Raw genomic sequence first — 22,743 nt, 5'->3', positions numbered from 1 at the left:
TTTTAAATACTTCAGACGCCACTATTCTTGCGTTTTATTCCTTTGTTTGTTTTTCTCCCGTTTTATTCCTTTATTACATAAGGTTCATCATCTATGAACCCCCCACGCAGTTAAGACTGAGCCTTTGGCATCCCTATACCTAAGGGGAGACAACTGGGTATAGATTTGCATCCACTTTGGGAACCACTCGCTGATTGGTTTAGATTGAAAACCCCGAGTGCGTTAAAATTCATCACCAGGCTTGCTGGCAGTGTTGCTGAACAACATGTTTCGTTGTTTTGATTCATGTGTTTTATGATGTCACCTGTTATAATCTAAAATATTTCCAAGTGAACATTCAAAATAAAGTACAAAGCGTACAGATACGGGTGTAGTAAGAGATCGACTTGGATCATCACTTATATCAATTACCAAAAGATCTAAAAGTGCGGAAGGAGTTAATACGGTTTTGCGTGAAGCATAAGAACAGCGTACCGCTGCTAAATGTCGGAAGTAAATAGTGTGAGCTGATTTCTACTTTTGATTCCGTTCTGGATTAAGTTTGGAACATACCTGTGAAGGCATATTGCTTATGTGGAGAGTACAATTCAGATGGGTCAATGAAGGAATCATAATCATTGATGGATGACACATTTTATTTTAAGGATATTAAAGATGCAGATATTCCGGTAACCCTAAGGCGGTAAAACTATCGCCTGCAGGAGGAATTGTGCATAATGCTGATAAAAAGCATTTAAAACATTCAAGTATTTTCCGAGTAGATGGCATCACTTACGAAAAATACAGCAGGGATCATCGAGGTGGGTGAGTAAGAAGCCAGATGTCTCCCCTTAGCCCTATACCGAGTAACAGTGAATGACAATGAACTCATGCCCTGGGCTCAAATTAATTTGTGCCCGCTGTCAGCAGTAAGATAAAGATGTATGAGAAGAAGCGGTGATATGCTATCTCGTTTTTACATATGTTGAGATGTTAGCCCTTGAAACATGGCGTGATGCCAAAGGGGTGGTTAAGACAGACGAGACAGACACAGACAGACAGTGATGATGAGTGCGGTGTAACGGTATTGGAACGATCAAAACAAACCAAAAATGAGAGCATGCAGCAAGTTTCTTTTTAAAAGTAACAATTTTCTTAACTTGAAGGTAAATCTCTTGCAATTTAATTGAGTGAACATCAGCTAAAAAGAAACCTAATATTTTCCTAGCGCTTCCTCTGTACAGTAGCTAAATGCAAGTTCGATGTCGCCCTCGTTGAGTCTACCAACGAAGCTCTCGAAGCTGGACGATATAAGCATCGACACCACGAGGGTAGGGTTTCTAGTGGATGCATCAGTGTTCCAGACTCGATAGTATCGGCAATAGTGAAAAGTTGCAAAGATTACCCGTTGAAGGCCCTTACAACTGAGGGTTCAAAATTGGACAGCATCATACGAACACGAAAGGCTCCGTTAGAGCAGGATGAACTCCGGAAGAGAATAAACAAGGTGCGGCAAGATGTTGGCCAAGAATTTTACAGTAAAATGAATGTAGAAGCAATGAGTGAGTTTTAATGGAAATTTATATGATCTGTTTTAAAATACACTCTCCTTTCAGCCGAGGAACAGACTGAACATCTGAGCAAGGTGATCGATGCTCAATCGATGAAACGTGCAAAACAGAAGATTTACGCATGGAAACCAATCAACTATGATGAGTTTAAAGGGCTTCAGTATTTGTTAGGTCGATCTGCGACAGAATATGCGGTCTTAACGCAGATTTTCGATGAGATCAGAAAGCGAGTTCCGGAATTCAAACCACGCAGTTTTCTCGACTTTGGATCCGGTGTCGGCACGGGAACGTGGGCGGCGGCCAACTTGTGGAGAGAACACATCTTCGAGTACGTTTGCATTGATGCGTCCGCCGAAATGAATGATCTTGCTGAGCTGATCATACGAGGTGGCGAAAGCAACCGAAATATGAGCTTGCGAAATATTTTCTATCGGCAATTTTTGCCCGCATCACAAAACACCAAATATGATCTTGTGCTAAGTGCTTTCTCCTTGTTTGAACTGCCCACAAAAAAAACTCGGCTGGATGTGGTGGAAAATCTTTGGAACAAGTGCGACGGTTTTCTTGTCCTTGTTGAGCATGGCTCTTCCGCGGGTTTTTCTCTGATCGACGAGGCGAGACAGTTTTTGACAAACAAAAACGATTCAAGTGATTGCGAGTATCACATATTTTCACCTGTAAGTGACCCCCTATAACGTATGTACTTGTACGACGAACCTTAAAAATGGTTTACTTACAGTGCCCACATAGCCATCAGTGTCCACGGGTAAGTTTAGCGGATGGAACACCTTGTAACTTCGAAGTCACGTACAATCAGCTCCCGCTGGGGAACTCAACGGAAGCGAGTAAGTATCTGTACTCGTACGTTGTGTTTCGCAAAGGAGCTGCGTCCGCTCAGCAGGACAAGTATCCGCGGATAGTCAGACCCACACTCGTTCGTTCAAAACACTCCATCTGCCGAATGTGTACGGCTGAGGGAGACTTGCAGGAGGTTATCTTTACGGCCTCCAAACATGGGAAGTAAGTTTAAATAATATTTCCTTATTAGGGAGGAGTAAAACAGAACATTCTTTTCAGGAACCTTTATAGATGTGCCAGGGCAAGTAAATGGGGTGATCAATTACCGATTACCATTGGAAAGAAAGCTTTATAGTTACTCAATGTGTAACTTTATTAGAATAAACAATATGTTAATAACAGACTATAAAATTTAGTTATGTAGTTAATCACTGCTACTACTACTACTGCTTCTTCGTTTCTTCAACGTTTTACCAAGTGCGTAGCCTCCAAGTCCGATAGCTGCAGCCCCAGCAGCGTATTTAAGATACTTTTTGGACTTTTTCTCCTGCAATAGAATGAAAATGAGTGCATGATAATTCATCAACGAAAAAAAATTAAAAATAAAACTCGTAGCCACTATGAAGTGATGATTTTGTGTAGTATAGCTACGACTGTACCAGCCGCTACCGCACCTGAAGCTAGACCAACCCCTGACTACACCGATGATCCGCGTACATGCTGATGGTTAACCGATGGTGGTTTTAGTAAAGCGGGCAATGTATGCAGTTTGCGAGGATGCGAAAATGAACAAAAATAGAAGGTGTGACTTTTAGGCTTAGAAAAAATTTTCCCTCGTCCAGACCGTCTGAGACGAGGGAAATTTTTTTCTAAGCCTAAAAGTCACACCTTCTATTCTTGTTCATTTTCGCATCCTCGCAAACTGCATACATTGCCCGCTTTACTAAAACTTAAAATGTAAGTCATATGACAAAAATGAAATTAGTTCGTAAAGCGATGGTGGTTGCTGGATTCAATATATGAATACAAATATATGAAACTAGCACTATTCCTCATTCCAAAACCACGAAATATATGTACCTGTTGGGAGTGGACATTCTTTATCGAATGGTGGGCTGTCTGAGTTGTTCCATGGCCGTGCTGAGGGTAGGGAGGCGCTGTAGTTGGTTTACCGAACACGGCATCATGAAGAAAATTCTTTGTTTGTTCGATCCCGCTGGACAAACTGTTCATCATTGATTTTGGCTTATCGCTGGACTCGTGGCCGAAGTTGGCGGTCGGAGGAGCAGAAGGAGCAGTGGTTTCATGCGACTGGGATGGGACAAAACAAAAAGCTTTGTAGACAATACACAGTAAAAGCGGGAAAACCCAATTTCGTTACATTTAACCGAAGAACAAAAAAAATGTACAGCCATTTTTAATAGATAAGCGTTAGTATCATTTACATAAAACATGCATTTATTAATTTAAAAATATTGTTTTTGTTTCGTTATGTAAGGATCATTTATTCTACTTGTTAGTTTAGCAAATGTTATGTTTCAAATGGGTGTGAGCTGTACTCGTGTTAGCACAAAACACTACACATGGACACGCCACGCCTACATATGTTCAACTTTTGCTTTTAATTCTTCTGAAAAAACCGAAAAAGGAGCAGTTCCGCGATGGCCGGGATATTGCTGGAAGCCTGCAAAGAATGTCAATAGAAACATAATTCAGTTTCTAGTTTTTTTCCATGTAACTTAGGTGATGTGGTAAGTGCAGATAGAACTCCAGACAATTTTCGATCTATCTGCAGCTAATTGTGTACACATTGAAGTCACAGCAACTACCTGAAGGGTGGTGTGCTGGTGCGTTGAGTTGTCCTAGAACAGTTTCAGAAATAGTGTACGTCTCATTCTACCTTTATAGTGAGGACCGTGGCCGCCAACGGGATAACCGGGTGAAGGTGTGTACGGCGGTGGTGGCGGCATCGGCGGTGGTACAGGGACAAAACCTATATTTCCTCCTGGCGGCGGAGGAGGCGGTTGGTACGGTGCCATGGGAGGTGTGTATGGTGGTGGATTGATTCCTGAAGATAGTGATTATTCTTGAAAAAATGTTTTCTTTTTCGTAAAGTTCATACTAACCCGGAATGGTTCCAGGATATGGTGGCGCCGCGGGACCACCGATCTCCACCTCAGTGGTGATCGAATTGATCACACAGCCACCACTGATCGATATGAATCTCGCCAAATGTACGGACATTCGATGGTTGAAAGTACAGAAATGATTTCCATTTATGACGATTTTGAAAAAGTTAACCTCGATCGCCACCAGCAGTGTGAACTGCTGTCCGTAATGAATCGGGCAGCCCCCGTGACGTTCTTCTGTGCCCCAGACTTGACGTTGCAAAGTATTTCGTACGATTGCATACTCGTTCGGGCGAATGCTAATATGCAGCGCAACGTCGTCGCGTGGGTTTAGGGCGGCCCCCGTTTGAATGTTGATCTGGCATCTACAGACAGGTTGGGTGAAAATAAAAATATTTCCGATGAATTTGTTTCCAAACTGATAACCGTTATCGGTAAAAAAATTTTAACCGCCGATAAGAGGTTGGCAAAAATTGCCTTTAGTTAGTAAGATGAGTCATCATTGGAGAGGAATTTTTACATTGCAACACACACAGCGTAGTTAACATCAGTTCACTAAAAGTAATTGCATTATTGTCAAGTAAATATATTTCTCACCGCTCGCCGTGGTTATTGATGACGCCTCTGATGTTAATCATGCTGCCTGGGCGAAGGCCGCCCGGTACTAGGCCCAAAAAGGGGATTGTCTGTAATCAGAGAGTATGCAACGGATAAGAATGATATGGTATGAAAATTTGATATTCTTTATTACTTACGGGAGAATAAACTGGAATCGTCGCCATTACTAGACTGGCAAATCGATCCAACAATGAGGGTCTATAGTGGGCACGAGCTGCCAGCTTTCCGTAGAGTAGCTTAATTTAGCTGCGCTTGTCCAGCTGTACAAATAACACAATGCACTGGTATGAGGTCACTAAATGATTCTGCTCACGAGAGATGCGACGGCATACTGATGTCATGTACGAACCGTGCCGATAGTTATTATACACCCGTCTGTCGATATACGATTACTGCTAATACGACTACTTGTGTACACTCTTATCTTTGCACCAGCTCGCGATTGATAAAAATAAACTAAGGTCTTCAACTTGCTTAAGTACGCACGGTCATTATTGATATTGGTTTAATGAATTGCTTAAACATGATGAAAGTCCCCGAACGTTTAAATATAAATGTGTTTTAGTAAAGTTGACAATACAGCGATTTCAGCTATGGATTATCCCCCTCTCCCAAATCTTGGCAAGCCAGTGTTTCAACGTCAAGAGCTCGCTGGGGATTTTGACAGGTCTATCTGCTAAATCGCTGTAAAGGTGCCCATCGTAGCACTGCTTCCACCATACTTTTGTTACCATGAGTATTCAATAAAACAGATTTACAGATTTATCAGGAATACTCACAACGCTAACAAAAAAAAAACCTACTCAATTCGGATTCAATATTTTAACAGTGAAATAAAATTCGCTTGATGCTGTACGTGGACACAAAAATTTATTTTCTTTAGCCTTCATTGATCTTTTAATTTTCTATCGCAATGTTTACACCAAAATTAGCAAAAATCACAACACATTGGCATGACTTAAGCTTGTCCCGATAGTTGAACCTTATAACTAAAATGTAATGAGTGAGTACAGATGCAATTGAGTCGCCAATAAACGGTCCTCGTGACCAAACGCAATTTGAAATCAACGAAAAAAAAAAACTTTTATATAATAAATAGCTTAATTGGAATAGTAGTTTGCTTTTAGCACTTCGAACTTCAATGTATGCGTGTAGGTGAATGTAGTGAGCAGTGCTTAATTATTCGTTAGTCATTTACATCGAGACAGTCGAGCATAAATCGATTATGCGCCTTTGCCTTGTAAGTTTTCGGATAGACTAGATCTACCAAGAGTCTTCAAAAGAACAGGTTCACTTTTCCTGATTGAGAGCGTTAATAAATTCTTCCAGTTTCTCCTGTATGTGCCGCACTCGAACTTAAAAAGAGACGAAATTTTATTATGGCATGAAATTTATAATCAGATGTCCCAACTTACTCAGTTCTTCGGCTAATGTAACACGCTTTCCAGTTAGCAATTGTTGCTTTTTATCATCATCTTCGCCATACTCATCGAGAACCTCTTTAATCTCCTTATCAAGGCGGCGAGCTTCTCGATTTATAACCTGCTGCCGAAGGGCGTTGGCAGTAACCTTAAGAACTTGCTGAATTCGCCAGAAAAGTACAACATCACTACAGTTGACCTCACATTCCGATCCCTGTTGTGTGTACAAGTAATACGCTTTACGACAGTCGTATGCCTGGTTCAGGGCTTGCTTAAGGAAGTGTCTGTTTCCAACAAAAAAAAAAGGTTCATTTATTATATTTAACCTAAAACCTAATTACTTTAACCTCACCGTCTGTAGATTGGATACCAGGTTTCTCGGATGTAATCCGTTTCAACCTCTACGTTGCCTCGTTGGAGGTTTTTTCGCACTGTTGTTAGTTCATCGTAGCTCAAGGTGGGAGAATGTTTCGAATCGCTGGACAGTATTTTATCCAGCTCGTTTTTCACATGCTTCCGTTTGTTTTGCTCATCCGTTGATGAGCGCCACTGGAGCCACTTTTCGGACGTTGATGGACCAAACATTTCGCTAATCGTGTGCTCTGTGAGCTGCAACTTTTCCTTGACCGATGTTTCAAAGAAGCGTACCGCTTGGTCCCATTCCTGCTTGTCGTGTACGTTGCGATCTTCCAGCGTGTTCAGCTGAATAACTCGCAGCATATCGATCGCTTTGTCCTCCCATGAGTGTCGTCGGATTGCTTCATCGATCACAGCACTCTTGAGGTTGTCGTATAGATTATCATGGTCAGGCGTTTTTCGCGCAATCTCCATGAGATGTTGAAACTCTTTCTGCAAAGCTTCCCAACCTGCTTCAACAGATTTAGCTGGAAGCGCTTGTTCTGCCCATTGGCGCAACTTGATGTCTACCATAGTGTTGAAGGAATCTAAAATAAGTCAAATGTTAACTATATGCCAAGTAATTTTATAGTTAAACCACTAACTTTGCGAACCAGATTGTGCTGCTGGAAGATAAACGTTTTCGAACACATAATTGGATAGCTTCTCCCAAAGCTTATCGTTCAGTAGCTCTTCCCACTTTTTGGCCGAAACTTGTGAAAGATTCACGACTTCATCCAAAACTTCTCCTTTGGCCTTCTCAAACTGCTCATCTCGACCAGATTCGCGTAACCTGGGAAAATTATTTTTCCATTCAGTTTCCAAATTGAACCTTGTTGCCTTGAATGCATCCGCTTGCTGTTCAATCGTTTCGCGTACCATCTTCCAAAACCGGTCAGCTACCGCCAGACTTAGGTTTCTTGTCGTAACTTGATGGGACATAGTGACGCCGCTTCTGAAATGTTATTCTAATAATTTATTCATGCTTAAGAGATTGATCATTTCACTCACTGGAATAGTCTAGAATTCTTGAAGAACTTCTCCTCGTACTCACGAATCGTTTCGATTGTGTCGTCTTTTCGTCCCCGCCCGGTAACGACTGCGAAATAACCAAGAGCCTTCATCGGGAACAATTTACCCGAGAGGATCTTTCGAATGCGATTCGGATCCGCCAGATCCTCAGCCATATCAACTTTGGTTAGCACGAAAATGGTTCGCTTCCCAAGCGGATCACATTTTGAAACCATGTCAGTTACATTGCTGCGTTCGGCATCCACCGAGCCGTCCTAGAATAAACAATTACAATACAATAGATATTTGTTGCTTTGTAGCTCATTTGAATCATACCTGTATACACAAAATAATCGCATTCGGATTGCTCATATAATGCTCGGTCATCTGCTTGATCGAATCCTTCGTATTGGCAGCCATATCCACCGTCTGTGTCGAAATTATACCAGGCAGATCGACCAGCACCATCCGCTGCAAGCCGGGACCTTTGACCGTCATCGAAATTACATCCATGCTAACTGTTTTTCCACCTCGCACCGAATTTCGCATTCTGATCTCCACGTCACGACGCAGCTCAACCAAGTCACTCTCCCGCGTTAGGTCATACTCTCGATCGGAATCGCGAAACTGCGCCACATGATAGGGTCCCTCCGAAAGTGTTACCTTGACCGGTGCGCGAGTCATCATTTCTCCACTACCGCGAGGGAAAATTCGAGCCTGAGCGATCGCTTCTAGTACTGAGGTTTTGCCACTACTTTGATCACCCACGACCACGACTCGAGGTAGATGGTCTGCGGTACTGTAGCTTGTGTCGTATCCGGACAGCTCGTCCAGCACCTCAGAGTACATATCGATGAGGGACTTTTTAATGCGTTTTTTGGCCGGTTGTTTCCGGTTCGTTTTCAGAATCAGAAACTGCTGACGCAGGTCTCGGTTTTCCTTTTCCAGCTTTTCGATTTCTCGCTGATATTTCAGCTGCACGTTCATGATCTCTGTCTGCAGACTGTCCACTTGGGATTGTAACGTCTCTACCCGCCTGCGACTCTCCTCTGTCGTCAAAGTTTTAGCGTTGACGGTGTTCTTGCTGCGAAGTTCTTCTTTGGTTGCTAGAAAAAAGTTCAAAAATGTTTCGTTACGAAAACCGATCTATTAATGCTCTGTTGTAATCGAATAGTATTCAAGAATGACTAAATACACTACAATAAAAGTTGCTATAATTTTGTTTGCTAATATTACCTCCGTATAACTCTGATACAAGCTCAGATAAATTCTGGAAGGAACCTAGAGACCGAGAGAAGAGAAATAAAATTCGTTTGGTTAAATATATTATGTTTCGTCGTAGCTGGCTTCGCGGAAGTCAAAGTCGTTTAGGTCCCCTTAACAGATATGATTACGAGTTGTGATCCAATAACCCTACAAGAGACGTGTCGAATAGCAAGGAAAGCCAACCATTGAAAATTGAAGTAAAACAAAAAAAGCATGCAAGCGTGCGGAATTCCTCATGTGACCAAAGGTGTTATTAAACCTAACATTTAATCATTCTTGAATGACCCTCTCCCGTGCAGCAACGACGATACTGGAAATCACTACAGTAAAAGTGGTTAAAGATAACACAATTTCTTACTCTCAATTTGTGGGTTCTGTTGCGTTTCGGCTGCCTCGATTGCATTGTCCAACCGTTGGTCGAACCACTCGCGCCATTCGTTGATCTTATTTTCGCTGAGCTGTTTCAAGCGAGGATCTGAAGCAAATATATTTCCAGACTTAGTTTAAATCACTTACTACCAGTAGTGCTACTCACCAATCTCGATGGAGTCCTTTACTGAATCCTTTATCGCCAATAAACTCTTAGTGAATTTTCCCCACTTTTCATTGTCGGGCAAAACTTCATCTAGCCATTTCATATCCGGCAATCCATCCTTCCATTCCTCGTAGCGCTTGTTAAGGGTAACTCCGCCACCAATTGCACCACCCAGAATCAGATAACGCAGCTTAAGAACACCCCGCAGAACTCGACCTACTAGCATGCCGTACCCTCGGGATGATTGGTAATACTGGTAACCTCCGAACCGCGGTCTCCGAAGAAACTCATGCTGCCGACGATGAAAATTCTGACGGTTCGACCCACTGCCATCACCGCCAAATGTGAAGCCGGAAAAGTTTACACGACTTACAGCGTAGACCGCCGGTCGTTTGTATCTAAACCTCAAGTCAATGCTGAAAACAGAAGCAAAATATTTAAAACAATTCACTACAAGCTGAACCGGCTTACATGTTCGATTTTGTTTACACTCAATCATTAAAATCATCATCGATGAAGCGAAAAACAAGAGAAAGCGTCATTGTGCGTTACAATCAATCATGAGCAAAAAATCAATAAACTTTACATAACATCATCTGATTTTTCACCGATCGCCAGTGATGACGATCGTTCCACCAATGCGTGCTGACAAAGTTTCAAACGAAAATTTTCACTATAAAAAGTTGTTTTACCTCTTCTTTCCTCGCAAAAGTTGTGCCATTGTAGAATTGCTTGGTTTTCCGGACAGGTGAAACTAGTAGAACATTATTTTTCACTTTAAAAAGCAGAAAATTAAGCCATAAGACTGCAAAACGATGCTGCCCAACTTTGATTTTCGCACTGACAGGACAGAGAAAACTCCTGTTTGGCTTCAGGGGCGTGCGCTAGTGAAATTTGAAGGACTGTAGAGGAAGTGAAACACGTCACAGAGTAATTTTTAAACATTTTATCAGAGTTACGTTTTCTCTGTTAATTTGAATTCACGACTACTTTGTGATAAGGTCGTATGTCTAAACGTAGACAAAACGAGTGAAAGTTATATCACATACATAAGACATACGTAACACTCATGAAAAAATCTTCAAAAAAAGTTGGTACAAAATGAACTACTCGAAAGTACTATCCTCTATAAAAAAAAACCTCTGTTTAAGTATTTTATGGAGGTTGTGTACCTGGGCAGCCCTGCATTTGTCTCGTTCCCACTCGAAAAATGCAGCATTGATTCTGTAAACAACTTTTTGACAGTTTCGTAAGGGGTTTTGTTGAGGGCTCGAGAAGAGCCGCTATAAAGAAAATTCATTCCGTTCATTTTCGTCGAGCAGTTCATACTGGTGTTGGTACCGGCTGATGTGAGGCAAAGAGTACCAAAAAAAAAAAAAATCGCCAGTGTTACGTATGTCTAAGTATGTGGTTATATTCCTTGTACTTCCCAAGCACAAATAATCTCTCACTCGTTTTGTTTACGTTTAGACATACGACCTTATCACAAAGTAGTCGAGAACTATGCTTATTTTATAGCGAGTTTTTTTATTCCACCACCTCACCTCGTTTTTACATGGAAGCAACCTAATTGCTTCTTTATTCGCTCCATTTTGATCCAGTTTTGACCTGGAGTGCTGCCCGAAGCGCACTGTAAAATTTGTCAGCTTTAACCTGCCACCGCACGTTCATACCTAGCGAATAATTCTGTTGAATAACGGCTTCTTAAGCTCGTGGTAAAATTATTGTCGGTGGTAGATTCGACAACAAAAAACTCTATTGAAACATGGTAATGACAGAAACCTTTTGCAAGCTTACAGTAAAAAAATACCAGGTTATTTCTGATTACAATAAAAAACATTGTTCATTCATTGTTCTCACCGCAAAATGCGTCGTAATTTCTTTTATCGGGCATTTATTCTTATCAGTTTTAAGGTACATTTAGACTATTAGACATGTCGGTCTGATTTTGACTACGGCAGAAATCGGTAGTCTGCTCGATTTACCGTTCGACATACTTTGTCAAACCCGTTTGTATGGCGGTGTTCACACTGCTTGCACAAGTCGAGAGGAAGAACTGCCAAATAAATGTCATTTTTCCTCCATTTGAATATTTGCCAGGACACAAAAAACGAAAATGATGTTTGTTATGGAAAGCTAAAACATAAAACTAAAAAAAATTCAAAGGTTGCTATGTTCTTGGAGTCGAACGAAAAAAAAAAAACGTTCCTATTCCCTTCGACAAATCGAACAGCATGTTGAATCACAATATCGAATAGGTGTAAACGTAAACCAACATTGCATTCGATATATTTCCGAGCAATCAGCTCGAATCTGATGAAAAAATCAGATAGTCTAAACATACCTTTAGTATTATTTAAGAAATAATTATTAAAAATAAACTAACGTGTAGAGGAAGTGATCAACGATACGACCGGTTGCCAAAGCCGGTGTCATGTGGCACGTGTGAATTTTTGTTTTGTTACCATTGCTTTTTGATCGCTCTTTCTTTGCTAATCGCTTTCTAGTGGAACAGGACTTTGGTTTTTCTCAACATGAAAATTCGGTAATATTCTACAGTATACTCATCTATTTTGTTTATACTCCATTGCAAAATGCTTATACTTTTAGCCCACAAAAACATGTGCGTTTAGGCTTTCTGGGAAAGTCTAAAAAACAAACCCGATCAAATCAGGTGAAGACCAGGAAAGAAATTCGCAAAGAGAAAAGGCAGCAAAAGAAGATAAATCGCTTCAACTATCACAGCCGAAAGAAGTCGGATCGCTATCAGCGAGACGAGGAACAGGATTTACAAACGCAACAGGCTGGAAAACGGAAGCGGAAGGCCGACAGCGAAGAGGATGAGTTTGACGACGAGGAAATTGACTCGGATTTCGACGAGGAGATAGACTCGGCGGACGAGGAGGCAGCGACAAAATGTGCAGATAATGGCAAGAGCCAGCTGGAAAAGGAGCGCGAAGAGGAACTACGTGAGCTGCGAAATTACGAGCTTGGACTGAAGGAGAAACGCATTGCCCAACTGCAAGCGGCCAACGAAGAGGATGACTTGGTTATTAAAAAGTACGAGAAATTGCTTAGAATTAACCGGAGGAAAAACAAAGAGGGAGTGCCAAAAAGTTTCAACGATGGTTTGGATTATGCGTTGGAACTGTGCACGGAAGATAATGTGAAAAAGATGTATGAAGCCGCTAAAGAGGCGGCAGATATGGAGCACGATTCGGAGGATGAGTTTGCGGATGATTTTGGAGAAGTGCTTGGACGAACGAAAAAGGGTAAAGTGGAGCAGTTAGTTGTCAAAGGAAAAGGGGAAAAGGCGCAGCATGCCAAGGATAAGAAGCGAATGGAGAAGCTGAAGGAGATCGAGCAAAAGTACCTAGGGGATGATGGTGTGGATAGTCTGGATGGATTCGATTCCGAGCTGGAGCTTGACGAGAATGCTGATGAAGACTACTCGGAAAATGATGAACTGTATGATTCGGAAGAGGTGAAAATTCTTTTTTTTTTTTGTTTAAATTCCAATTAACATATTTTTTATGTGATACAGGACCAAGCTTCTGAGTGCAATTCAGAAGACGAGGAAGAAGGACCTGCATCGAAAAAGAAGAACTCAAAAAAGGTTTCTTTTGAGGAAGTAAAACCGCAAAAATCTAAGGATAGAAAGAAGAAACATTCAGAAGCGGAAACTGAAGAACCTGCAACAAAAAAGAAGAAGAAAAATAGTAAAAATGCGACTTCTGTGGAGACAGAACCAAAAAAAGCTAAAAACAAGAAGAAAAAACAATCAGAGCCAGAGCCCGAAGAAGATTCCGAGTTCGATGAAGATGTGTTCGGTAGCATTGGTGAAGATAGTGATCAGGAAGAAACCGATTCGGAGAGCACGCCTAAAGAGGAAGTCGAAGAGCCAACTGGAACGTGGGAGGATATATATGGTCGTAAACGGGACCAGGAAGGGAACATAATCAAAGAAGGATCCGGTAGCGGCAAGTATATTCCACCACACATCAGGGCTCGAATGGAGAGCGGGACAGCTTCGGATGCTAAACAACAGGAAAAATTGCAAAAATTAAAACGACAGCTGAAAGGTCAAATCAATCGACTGGCAGAGTCCAACGTACACCGCATCTCAATCGAATTGGATAATTTGTACATGCAACATGCACGTTTCGATATGAACAGTACGCTAACGGATTTGATCCTGGAAGCGATCGTATCTCAGTCGCTTGCACCGGAGCGGATGGTACTCGAGCACACACTACTGGTCACCATTCTGCATGCCAATGTTGGTTCGGAAGTGGGCTCGCACTTTTTGGAGACCGTTGTTGAGAAATTTAACTCCATGATCGGGAGAATCGACGCCTTTGATGTGAAAGATAAAACGCTGGATAATTGTGTGTTTATCTTATGTCATTTATACACTTATCAAATCTTTAAAAATAAGCTTATGTATGATGTGATTGATCGGTTGTTAGATAATTTTTGCGAGAAAGCGGTGGAATGTATTCTGTTGGTGCTCAGATCTATCGGATTTGTTCTGCGCAAGGATGACCCTCTGGCACTGAAGGAAATGATTCAAAAAGTTCAGAAGAAAGCTGCAGAGGCTTCTGATGAAATGAAGAATGAGTAAGTTCACTCTAATTTGAATAAGGTTTGATAAATCCGTCATTTTTGCATTTCTTTTAGCGCGCGAGTGAAATATATGCTTAACAGTTTGTTGGCAGTGAAGAACAATAATATGAATAAAATACCTCAATACGATCCATCACTGGTGGAGCATTTTCGCAAAATACTGAAAGGAATGATTACAAGCGGTAAATATGTTAGTACACTGAATATCGGTCTGGAGGATTTGCTGAATGTGGACGAAAGAGGCAAATGGTGGTTGGTTGGATCCGCTTGGCATGGGAATAAGGACGGTAAAGGGGTTGGCAAAGAGGGATCCGATACGAAGAGCAGCGAAGGAGGTTTTAGTCAGCAGTTGCAGGAATTGGCCCGCAAACAACGAATGAATACGGATGATAAGCGAAGTGTTTTTTGCGTGATTATGAGTGCCGAAGATTACCTTGACGCGTTTGATAAGATTCTTCGATTAGCTATCAAAGATCAACGAGTGGTGGTTACAGTTATAATCCACTGTTGTTTGTCCGAAAAGGATTATAATCCGTATTATAGCATACTTTCGCAAAAGTTTTGCGAATACGATCGCCGCTATCAGTTGGCACTCCAGTATGCTCTGTGGGATCGGTTGAAAGACATACACGCGCTCAAGCAAGCATCGGTACGGAATCTTGCCAAGTTACTCGCACATCTGATTGCCGAGGGTGGATTGGCATTATCCGTTCTGAAGGTGATAGAATTTGCGGAAATCGACAAAGTTACGCTCCGGTTAGTGAGGCAAATTATGCTGGGAATTCTGCTACTGGAGGAGGAGAATAAGTGTCTACAGGTTTTCAATCGAATCGCCCCTAGTTTCAAGCTGAAAGCGTTCAAGGATAGTTTGCGACTATTCCTGAACCACTTTCTGTTGAAAGGAAGCGATAAATCCAGTGTGCCGGAAGAGGAAATGCAGCTACTGCAGCAACGAATCGGTCTTGCGGAACGGATGCTGGATACTTCCGAATCGAGAGTAAAATTTTGAGCTGGTTTTTGTCCCAAAATAATTTTTTCATATACAAGAATTTGAAGAAATTCCTGTTCGGACGTCCGACAATGAAAGATGCTCTTGTTGAAAATCATTATTTTTCGATTTCTCACTTTTCTGATTTATTTCGCCTTGCTCCACATTTGCTGACAAAAAACAGTTTTTTGGGGATTTGTTTTCTTGCTACAACAATGTTTTACTTGCTTTCTTCCATGTTTTTGAGTGTCATCTGCATGCACGTCTTGCGTAGTTTTTTTTTAATGGATTTTGAACCTAATATTTGATTTCTGCTGAGCTGACCATATAAAAATAAAGTGAGCACTGTTTTGATGGTAATTTCTTTAGAGCTTATTGTTTTAAAAATAGAGTAAGGAGAAAATGAAAAAAAAAGACTAAGTCGGTAAACCAAAAGTTCCAATGAATATCATTTTTTATCACTGTACAATTATTGTAGGTTGCTCACAGGATTTATTTATGCTGATACGTGAGTTCAAAAATTAATAATTAATCTTTTATAACAAAACAATAAAGATTCACTTAAAGTAAAAATTTCGGTACCTCATTTTTTTCCTGCATTGATGCAACTAATTCACCTCAAAGCCAATAAGTAATGTCGATTTGAAATTAGTTGATCAAATTTTACGCTCTTCTACGCAGCTTGCATCCGTCTCAGTTTTACGCGGTGTATATAAAAGTAAACATTTTTGAATAAAATAAATGCCAACGTTTATGAATTGTAAGTTGATAATTTGCACTGTTACTGTTTTGGTTTATTTTATAAATAAGAACTCAAGACTTTTGATGAAATGTTTAAAGAGTATCAAAGGAAAAGAAGTGTGACTGTCGGAAGAACTGAAACCGCTAACAAAACGTTTCTAATTGTTTTTGTAGCATGAAAAATAGTTTGTCACAGTTGTTGACTTAATCTCAGCTGCACTGTTTATGTTTATTCCTCAAATTGTAAGACGATAATTGGCTGGAGCGCAAGCGCCCGCATGTGTTTAAAACAGTGTACGATTGTTCTCATTCCGGAAAATTGAGAAAAACAAGCGAAAAAAACCTTTAACGTAACGAAAAACTAAACCATACGCTATCCTTAGTTTTTCTAATAACGCATAAGATTGTAGAAAAGATTGCTTTCATTATAATAACATTTACCGTAGAATTTCTTATTTGTTTTTCTCATGTCGTGTTACAATTAGTTTGCATTTCTTTAGTTATCCTATTACAGTTTCCTCCTTTTTCACATTAGTTATAATAATAGTTCATCTTTGTTTCCCTCTTCAATTATTTTCTTCCTAATTTACTTGTTACACTTGTCGCACTTATAGTAGCGGGGGTATTTGTTTAAATTTTATATATTTTTTTTGTTGTATTTTGCATACTCCATTCGTTTACGCCCGGTGTATCTATCATGCACAGTTAGTCCTCACTGTTCTTTTCTGGAACCGACTTCCTCCTCCACTGCTCTTCGTTTTTTTCTTCGTCTTCTGTTTTTTTGTTTAATGCTGTGCCAATGTCAGTTTCCCTGTTGGATGTAGAGTTCAAGGACAAATGAAAGATTGATATTTCATCGCCTGCATTAAAATAAAAATGGAAATTTTTCGAAAAGATGAAATCGTAAATCTTTGGACGTTAGATTGGGGTCATTGTTAGATTTGTTGGGTTGCCACTGCATTGACGACGTCACTTTCTTCGCTGTCTTGATCCCGTGGCCACCGATGCGTTGTTTCGATTGACATTCCTTTACTTTCCGCTTCGGGCCTTTTTTCGGGACTAGCTCGCGTCATCCTAGAACCCTTTATTCGTAGTTAAAATAAACCGGTAGGGTTGCGACTATATAATCCACTGTGGCACAAGCCTCGATGAAGCCTGTTTTAATGATCGGAACCAATGTCATCGTTCGAAGGTTTTTTGAGTACTTAAAAGCGTCTAGCTCGGACTTCAAGTCTATTCTTCCGACCAGTTACTTCAAATAAAGTTTTCCAGACAGTCGCTGAGAAGCAAATCGTGGTTCGCGACGACGAACGGCCGAACAATGTTTGGATGTAATTCGTGTTCCAAGCAGATTCGTGAGAAGTGTTGAAAATGCTTGACACATCTCGATATAGCAAAGAAAGAACTACAACTGTACCAATAACTCATCGCTCATCGCACCTTGGGTTCAAGTCTTTTCGATTTATCTTCTCATAGAATATGCATGTTTCACAAGCACGAAAAAGTAGATCTAGTTTCTCGTGCTCATTGATATATTTTCTACCGTAATACTTTACTTCTACGGAACGTAGCGAGAGGTCCGTAAATAATTATTTAAGTTGTTCGTTTTGATAAAATAAACGAGGCCCAAATTATAGTTAAAAAACAAGCCAAAAAAACACAAATTATAAACAGAACAGGAAATCCAACAGTGACTTGTCTCTCACCTTACGTCAATCATTAGGTCTTGGCAGCCCACACCCCGTTCAGCAGTCCGCGTCTGTCTCTTATGGGTTGTTGAAGAGTTACTTCCTAGTAGCCGGGAGCGCTGCGCTGTGTACAACTACTTGTCCCACCAGAAGATTACTGACGACGTTCATTTTTACATCATCTGCCTGGGGGGCTGTGAACCGTGCAAAAGTGTTGTCGACTGTTCTATGCTTACTTACAAGAGCTTTCTTTATTTTCGAAATAAGCCAATTAATTTTTCGATTGGACAACGTAGGCTGCGTGTTGTTTTGTTAGAAAATTAAATATTTTATTCAACATAGCTTGCTGTTTAAATTTGCTGTGTTTCTCCTCGTTTTTTTTTTTGTTTTGGAATAAGATGTTCTTCCTTGACCCTCAACCTTTGTTTGCTGATTTACTTCCTTCTCCTCCTCGCGCTTACTTTTTGAGTTTCTTTACGTATTTCGCCTGCTGTTTTGGTGTGATCTCTTTCGCACGGATAGATTTCTCCAATTATTGATTTTGCTTGTATTGATTTCATTAAATTATTATAATATTTTTATTATATTATATTGGTTTTTTTTCTTTAAATTTATTATAATAATTAATGTGTTTCGTTTTTTCTTGCTTTTTTACCGTTGGTTTTTTTTGTTGTTGAAACATTGTACAAAAAAGGGAACTTGGCTCCTGCCCATACCAACGCTGAACACGTGCTTCTCTTGTCTCACGCTTGCTCTCTCTCCTGTTTCCTGTCTCTGTCTGTCTGTTTTGCGTTTGTGTTCCTCTGCTCCTGGCATGAATTAGGTTTTGTGTCACGTAAAGCTCCTTCGCTTCTTCTTCCCGTTCGACCGTTCGTGTGATTGAATTTAACATTTTTTTTGCTGCTGCTGCTCAATGTTCTTTATTACCTCAACTTATTACTTTTACCAGAAAGTATTATCTTAATTTTTTTTCCTTTAATTTGTAATAATAGCTGTATACTAAGAGATGCAACTGTGTCTGTGTGTTTTAGTGTTTACCTCGCTTATGTAGTTAATGATTTTGTTTTGCAACTTGTGTACAGAAGTAGGGGAGGAACGTTTCTTGCAATAATAGTTATCCTCTATTATGACTGTGTTGTTGTTGGTTGTAGTAGCGCAATAGTAGCAGTAGTTGTAATAGTTGTTGAGTTTTTCTGAACTTTTTCGCTTTAATAATCTTATCGGGGTGTCGTTTCTGTGTGAAGTTGTTGTTCTGTCGGTGCAATTCGCGGGATGTAACGAGCAACGGGCGAGGTATTAGTTTTTATCAGCAGATGTGTTGTTCTTGATGGCAATCACAGTTTCTTCGTTGCACGATTTAAGAACGGTACACTGGGGAAGAAAATGAAAGATTGTGAGTTCAATTTGTTGTTTACTCATAAACTATAGGATCTATCAAAGCAAAAATCGATACTTACAACTAATTCCTTGCCAGCGTCGAATTCAGCACGGAGTTGGGTTCCCAAGTCACCTTCTGGAATCTTAAGATCTTCACGTAGATCGCCGCCGTCATTCATAAGAACTAAAAATCCATCATCGATATCAGTGAGTTGGTAGTCTTCGCGCTTAACGTGTGGTACGTCCATGTTATGAGTGGATGGGCAAATATCTTCATATCTGTGAATAAAAACATGCGAATTAGCTCTCAGTAGTGACACGGTATTATCAAGTAGAATCTTTTGGTAGGTAATTTTGTAGAAGTTATGTACAAACATGTGACCATTTTGTTTAGCTTTGGGTCACACATTTCCAAAATACTTCTTAACATTCACTATGCGCACGAATCGTTTGTGATCCAGATTACTGTACGAGTTGAATCATTTGAGTAGATTGTGCCAACGATACGACTAAATCGGAATGTTTCCGCGTGGACTTACTTTTTGCCGGTGAAAATGTCGATGCCGACCAGATGTACCTTGGCGTGACCGTGCTTGCCTGTTTTGGAGGTGGACATTTCGACGATCTTGCATGGACGTCCCTTTAACATAACGTGACCATTTTTACGCAGCGCTGAACATTGCATCGGAAAGGTGGCAGATGCACCGGAATCTCCGGCCTCGAAGTGGGTGTCCTCCATTTCGGCCATTGCTGCTTAGGGGGTTTTGCCCTTTTTTGGGATCAGCCAAACGAAAAAAAAACAAATAACTGGAGAGCGTTTCGCTGGATGCGAGTGAGGCGTTGGCTTCCTATATATACTTTTGCTAATGAGCTGGTCGCCGCCTGGCCGTCGATGACTAAACACGATTTATACAAACAAAATTTGTTGTATAAATGCGGACGCTGTCGGCGATGTGACGATCTTCAAGATCTTTCCTACGCTGTTGGGGGAGAAAAGAACAAAAACAGATTTAACGGAGGGATTACTTTACTACTGTCGAAGCAGGTAACTTCTGGTAGCCGGATTGGGTTTTGCGTGTTACGATATCTTACTTTGACGATAACTCGAATTGGCGAAGAACATGATGTTACAAATGAAGCTGAGCTACGAATAAATCAACGCTAGCGGTTTTCTGCTGTGTTTATAACATTAAGGCAATGGCTCCGACAGCAAGCAAACAATAGCCATGGCCATCAGGGTTGCCAGTTTATGTTAACAAGCGTCGTTTAAAAATAATTGTATAGGAAAGTGCAAAATTGACAATTTTAAAAGGCTTTTTTTATCAATGTTTCTTATCCTTAACTAAAATAAATCAGCATCTGATAACCCTGGCGGAAGCTGCACATTTTCAAGATTAACTATTATTGAGATTAGATGTTATCCGAAATTATTCATCCTGAAAGAGTTCAATGGTGCAGCACGTAGAACGATATTTTTTCGCGCATGAGATACTTTGTGTGGAAGGGCGTGAGCGAACTCGAGCACGAGACAATTTTAATCGGCATCAGACTGGATAGACACGAAGGTAAAACTGCAAGCAGCAGCAACACCACAAGCAGCTGATGATGACTAATTGTTGACTCGAAGAGTGATCATCTTGGGCAACAGTGTTTTTTTTTTATTGTACACATTGCGATGAGTTAAAACATTATTCCCAATTCGTTGTTCATACTATCGGTTAAATTTCGTACGGGTAAAATTTAAATTTACTTTTTCGTAGTCAATCTGTTTGTTTACGACAATTCCAATAAGCGCAATAAAATATTTTCGAACAGCTTTCAACATTCAATCTCGAAGCAGTACAGCGAACGTCCCGTGTATTGATAGATCAAATTAGAAATAATCTATTTTTAGAAGTTTCATTTCATTCTTATTCTTGCAACAACATCAAGCGGTTCTCAAGAAAAGTGCGAAAAAAGTCAGTGGTTTCTATGCATTTACCCGAGGTAATACTGTATACGGTATTTTCACCATCAAATTTTCACAGTGCCAATTCCAGGCTGCTGGTTATGCCTTGCTCACTGTTATCTGCTTGCATAATTGTAACTTTATCGATATCGCCTCTGTTCTGCACTGGTAGTTCAGATGTGTGCGACATGCCGGCTACCTATACGTAGCCAACTACAAATCCTATCTCGTGTCATTCTTGTTAACGTGTACAGGCAAAGCTCACACAAACAGCGCAACAGATATGAACGTGTGCCATACAAGCCGGTAAAAGGTAGTAAAACTTCCAACTTTACCTCATTGCAATGAAAATGCAAAGAATCTGCACATAGGCATAACAATGTGGGATTTTGCTCAACAGTCTTAATTACCTTGAATATGCTTTTTAATTTTTTAAAACATGCAAATCTGCAGTCAAATGATACATCATAGAAACAAAAATCATTATAAAAGAACATCTTTGTAACTTTTCAAAGTTACTAGCGAATTATCTAATCTTTTCCTCCCGAACCAGTATAATTCTAGTGAACTTTACTGTGCGTTGGCGATGGCCAAATGGCAACACTGATTCCAACCCAACATGTTCGTTCAGCAACCAACTCCTTTCGTGTGACACTACCCACCATAGGTTGGTCGGTCAACTTTTCCTGTATTTTTTTCATCCTCCACTGGAACGCACAAAATTCAGCATGTCAGTGTTTTTTTTCTCCCCTAGTCTTGACTGCTGAAACAATAATTAAACATGTAAACAACAAACTCCTATCAACGGCTAAGCCACTAATCCATGTGGCCACTCAGCGAGTTGCCGTGGAACTAAGGCTACTGATGTTGATAGCTTTAGTATTTAGTTTTAGTAGACGAACTGGAACAGGAAGCCACGTCAACGTCCGGTTACCCCGTCTGGGTTCGCAACAGAGAAAACCATTTCTACTAGTTCTCGAAACGTGTTTTTCGTGTTTCTTCGATGCCGGAGTTCGTTTTCTTCCTTGTATGACTCCTCTTAGCAGTATTCTAGATTTTCCGGAACACATCTGCATTTGGAATCCTTTGTAAACACACCTCCAGCTAATCTAATCCAGCCGACCTGGTGATGCAAGATTTTCCAATAGAAAAAAGGTAACAATCGTGTCAGTTAAGATAAACACCAGAAAATTCACATTACTCCAGACGGAACAATTTCCGATCAGCAAGGGGTCAGAATTTTTTCGCACACAGCAACAGTAAGCTGATGGCACTTTTTTCACTCCTGTAGCCCGTATCTCACCTATTCACTCTTTCATTCGCTCGCCTAGTCACCAATCAAAATTCAAGTTGTCCACGCAAAACCGAAAATTTTCTTGATTTTTCACGGAAAACACCAATTACTGGAGCGGGATGTTACTCGCACTCGGGTCAACGCAAACAGGCCACCCGATGCAGCACCAGAAGTTACCGTTTCCAATGGAATATACAGCACTTTTCCACTCAGCCAGCGGCCGAAAAATTCAACTCACATGTGGAGATCAAAATGGTCACGGACAAAAGAAGATCGCAACTATGGCGTTAGGTTGCGGAAATACATCTCTGGACGAGGCGTGAACGAAAGGGAGCGACCGTAGCTCGGCTGCTGGAA

At 40.6% G+C, this 22,743-nt stretch overlaps 5 protein-coding genes across 11 annotated transcripts; 2 read left to right on the top strand and 3 right to left on the bottom strand.

Moving 5' to 3' along the window:
- The first annotated feature begins 916 nt into the window (after nucleotides 1-916).
- On the top strand, nucleotides 917-2,776 carry LOC129722649 (methyltransferase-like protein 17, mitochondrial). Its single transcript, XM_055676260.1, has 5 exons — nucleotides 917-1,145; nucleotides 1,208-1,541; nucleotides 1,596-2,227; nucleotides 2,290-2,570; nucleotides 2,628-2,776. The coding sequence occupies exons 1-5, from the start codon at nucleotides 1,092-1,094 to the stop codon at nucleotides 2,701-2,703; spliced, it is 1,377 nt and encodes a 458-aa protein (XP_055532235.1). The 5' UTR covers nucleotides 917-1,091; the 3' UTR covers nucleotides 2,704-2,776.
- LOC129722650 (galectin-4-like) lies at nucleotides 2,697-5,864 on the bottom strand. Its single transcript, XM_055676261.1, has 7 exons — nucleotides 5,233-5,864; nucleotides 5,075-5,163; nucleotides 4,475-4,842; nucleotides 4,249-4,416; nucleotides 3,989-4,032; nucleotides 3,429-3,659; nucleotides 2,697-2,895 (listed from the first exon to the last, which is right to left on the bottom strand). Exons 1-7 carry the CDS (start codon nucleotides 5,257-5,259, stop codon nucleotides 2,773-2,775), a joined length of 1,050 nt encoding a protein of 349 aa, XP_055532236.1. The 5' UTR covers nucleotides 5,260-5,864; the 3' UTR covers nucleotides 2,697-2,772.
- Nucleotides 5,865-5,939: 75 nt separating this feature from the next.
- On the bottom strand, nucleotides 5,940-10,563 carry LOC129722648 (dynamin-like 120 kDa protein, mitochondrial). 3 transcript variants are annotated; one of them, XM_055676257.1, is made up of 10 exons: nucleotides 10,417-10,563; nucleotides 9,725-10,140; nucleotides 9,548-9,664; nucleotides 9,160-9,204; nucleotides 8,260-9,029; nucleotides 7,924-8,198; nucleotides 7,518-7,867; nucleotides 6,869-7,460; nucleotides 6,511-6,800; nucleotides 5,940-6,450 (listed from the first exon to the last, which is right to left on the bottom strand). In XM_055676257.1, the coding sequence occupies exons 1-10, from the start codon at nucleotides 10,443-10,445 to the stop codon at nucleotides 6,386-6,388; spliced, it is 2,949 nt and encodes a 982-aa protein (XP_055532232.1). In that variant the 5' UTR covers nucleotides 10,446-10,563; the 3' UTR covers nucleotides 5,940-6,385. The 3 variants fall into 3 exon arrangements, with proteins under 3 accessions (XP_055532232.1, XP_055532234.1, XP_055532233.1); XM_055676259.1 differs by lacking the exon at nucleotides 10,417-10,563 and adding an exon at nucleotides 10,196-10,337; XM_055676258.1 differs by lacking the exon at nucleotides 9,160-9,204.
- A 1,561-nt stretch (nucleotides 10,564-12,124) lies between these two features.
- On the top strand, nucleotides 12,125-19,138 carry LOC129720698 (nucleolar MIF4G domain-containing protein 1 homolog). The gene is made up of 4 exons (XM_055672289.1): nucleotides 12,125-12,269; nucleotides 12,335-13,208; nucleotides 13,269-14,344; nucleotides 14,405-19,138. Exons 1-4 carry the CDS (start codon nucleotides 12,259-12,261, stop codon nucleotides 15,357-15,359), a joined length of 2,916 nt encoding a protein of 971 aa, XP_055528264.1. The 5' UTR covers nucleotides 12,125-12,258; the 3' UTR covers nucleotides 15,360-19,138.
- On the bottom strand, nucleotides 15,444-22,743 carry LOC129720701 (eukaryotic translation initiation factor 5A). Of its 5 annotated transcripts, none has more exons than XM_055672294.1 (4): nucleotides 22,625-22,743; nucleotides 19,684-20,124; nucleotides 19,225-19,423; nucleotides 15,444-19,138 (listed from the first exon to the last, which is right to left on the bottom strand). In XM_055672294.1, the coding sequence occupies exons 2-4, from the start codon at nucleotides 19,890-19,892 to the stop codon at nucleotides 19,064-19,066; spliced, it is 483 nt and encodes a 160-aa protein (XP_055528269.1). In that variant the 5' UTR covers nucleotides 19,893-20,124; nucleotides 22,625-22,743; the 3' UTR covers nucleotides 15,444-19,063. The 5 variants fall into 5 exon arrangements, with proteins under 5 accessions (XP_055528269.1, XP_055528272.1, XP_055528274.1 ...); XM_055672297.1 differs by having other exon boundaries at nucleotides 22,588-22,662; XM_055672299.1 differs by lacking the exon at nucleotides 22,625-22,743 and adding an exon at nucleotides 22,396-22,593.

Source organism: Wyeomyia smithii, chromosome 2 (assembly GCF_029784165.1).
Source record: "Wyeomyia smithii strain HCP4-BCI-WySm-NY-G18 chromosome 2, ASM2978416v1, whole genome shotgun sequence".
Taxonomy (NCBI): Eukaryota; Metazoa; Arthropoda; class Insecta; order Diptera; family Culicidae; genus Wyeomyia; species Wyeomyia smithii.
Note: the sequence above shows the minus strand (reverse complement) of the source record. Positions and strands in the feature narration are given on the sequence as shown.

What these genes read in the sequence shown, in the direction of transcription:
- LOC129722650 (XM_055676261.1), bottom strand. Translation starts at nt 5,259, where the DNA reads ATGGCGACGATTCCAGTTTATTCTCCC. An exon ending in ATATCCTGGAACCATTCCGG is followed by an intron (nt 4,417 to 4,474) that starts GTTAGTATGAAC and finishes CACTATCTTCAG; the next exon opens with GAATCAATCCACCACCATAC. An exon ending in GCGGAACTGCTCCTTTTTCG is followed by an intron (nt 3,660 to 3,988) that starts GTTTTTTCAGAA and finishes GTCCCATCCCAG; the next exon opens with TCGCATGAAACCACTGCTCC.
- LOC129722649 (XM_055676260.1), top strand. Translation starts at nt 1,092, where the DNA reads ATGAGAGCATGCAGCAAGTTTCTTTTTAAAAGTAACAATTTTCTTAAC. An exon ending in AGTATCACATATTTTCACCT is followed by an intron (nt 2,228 to 2,289) that starts GTAAGTGACCCC and finishes GTTTACTTACAG; the next exon opens with TGCCCACATAGCCATCAGTG. An exon ending in ACGGCCTCCAAACATGGGAA is followed by an intron (nt 2,571 to 2,627) that starts GTAAGTTTAAAT and finishes CATTCTTTTCAG; the next exon opens with GAACCTTTATAGATGTGCCA.
- LOC129720698 (XM_055672289.1), top strand. An exon ending in AACTGTATGATTCGGAAGAG is followed by an intron (nt 13,209 to 13,268) that starts GTGAAAATTCTT and finishes TATGTGATACAG; the next exon opens with GACCAAGCTTCTGAGTGCAA. An exon ending in TCTGATGAAATGAAGAATGA is followed by an intron (nt 14,345 to 14,404) that starts GTAAGTTCACTC and finishes CATTTCTTTTAG; the next exon opens with CGCGCGAGTGAAATATATGC.
- LOC129720701 (XM_055672294.1), bottom strand. Translation starts at nt 19,892, where the DNA reads ATGGCCGAAATGGAGGACACCCACTTCGAGGCCGGAGATTCCGGTGCA. An exon ending in GACATTTTCACCGGCAAAAA is followed by an intron (nt 19,424 to 19,683) that starts GTAAGTCCACGC and finishes TTTTATTCACAG; the next exon opens with ATATGAAGATATTTGCCCAT. An exon ending in ACGCTGGCAAGGAATTAGTT is followed by an intron (nt 19,139 to 19,224) that starts GTAAGTATCGAT and finishes TTTCTTCCCCAG; the next exon opens with TGTACCGTTCTTAAATCGTG.
- LOC129722648 (XM_055676257.1), bottom strand. Translation starts at nt 10,445, where the DNA reads ATGGCACAACTTTTGCGAGGAAAGAAGAG. An exon ending in ACAGAACCCACAAATTGAGA is followed by an intron (nt 9,205 to 9,547) that starts GTAAGAAATTGT and finishes CTCGGTCTCTAG; the next exon opens with GTTCCTTCCAGAATTTATCT. An exon ending in TGTATCAGAGTTATACGGAG is followed by an intron (nt 9,030 to 9,159) that starts GTAATATTAGCA and finishes ACTTTTTTCTAG; the next exon opens with CAACCAAAGAAGAACTTCGC.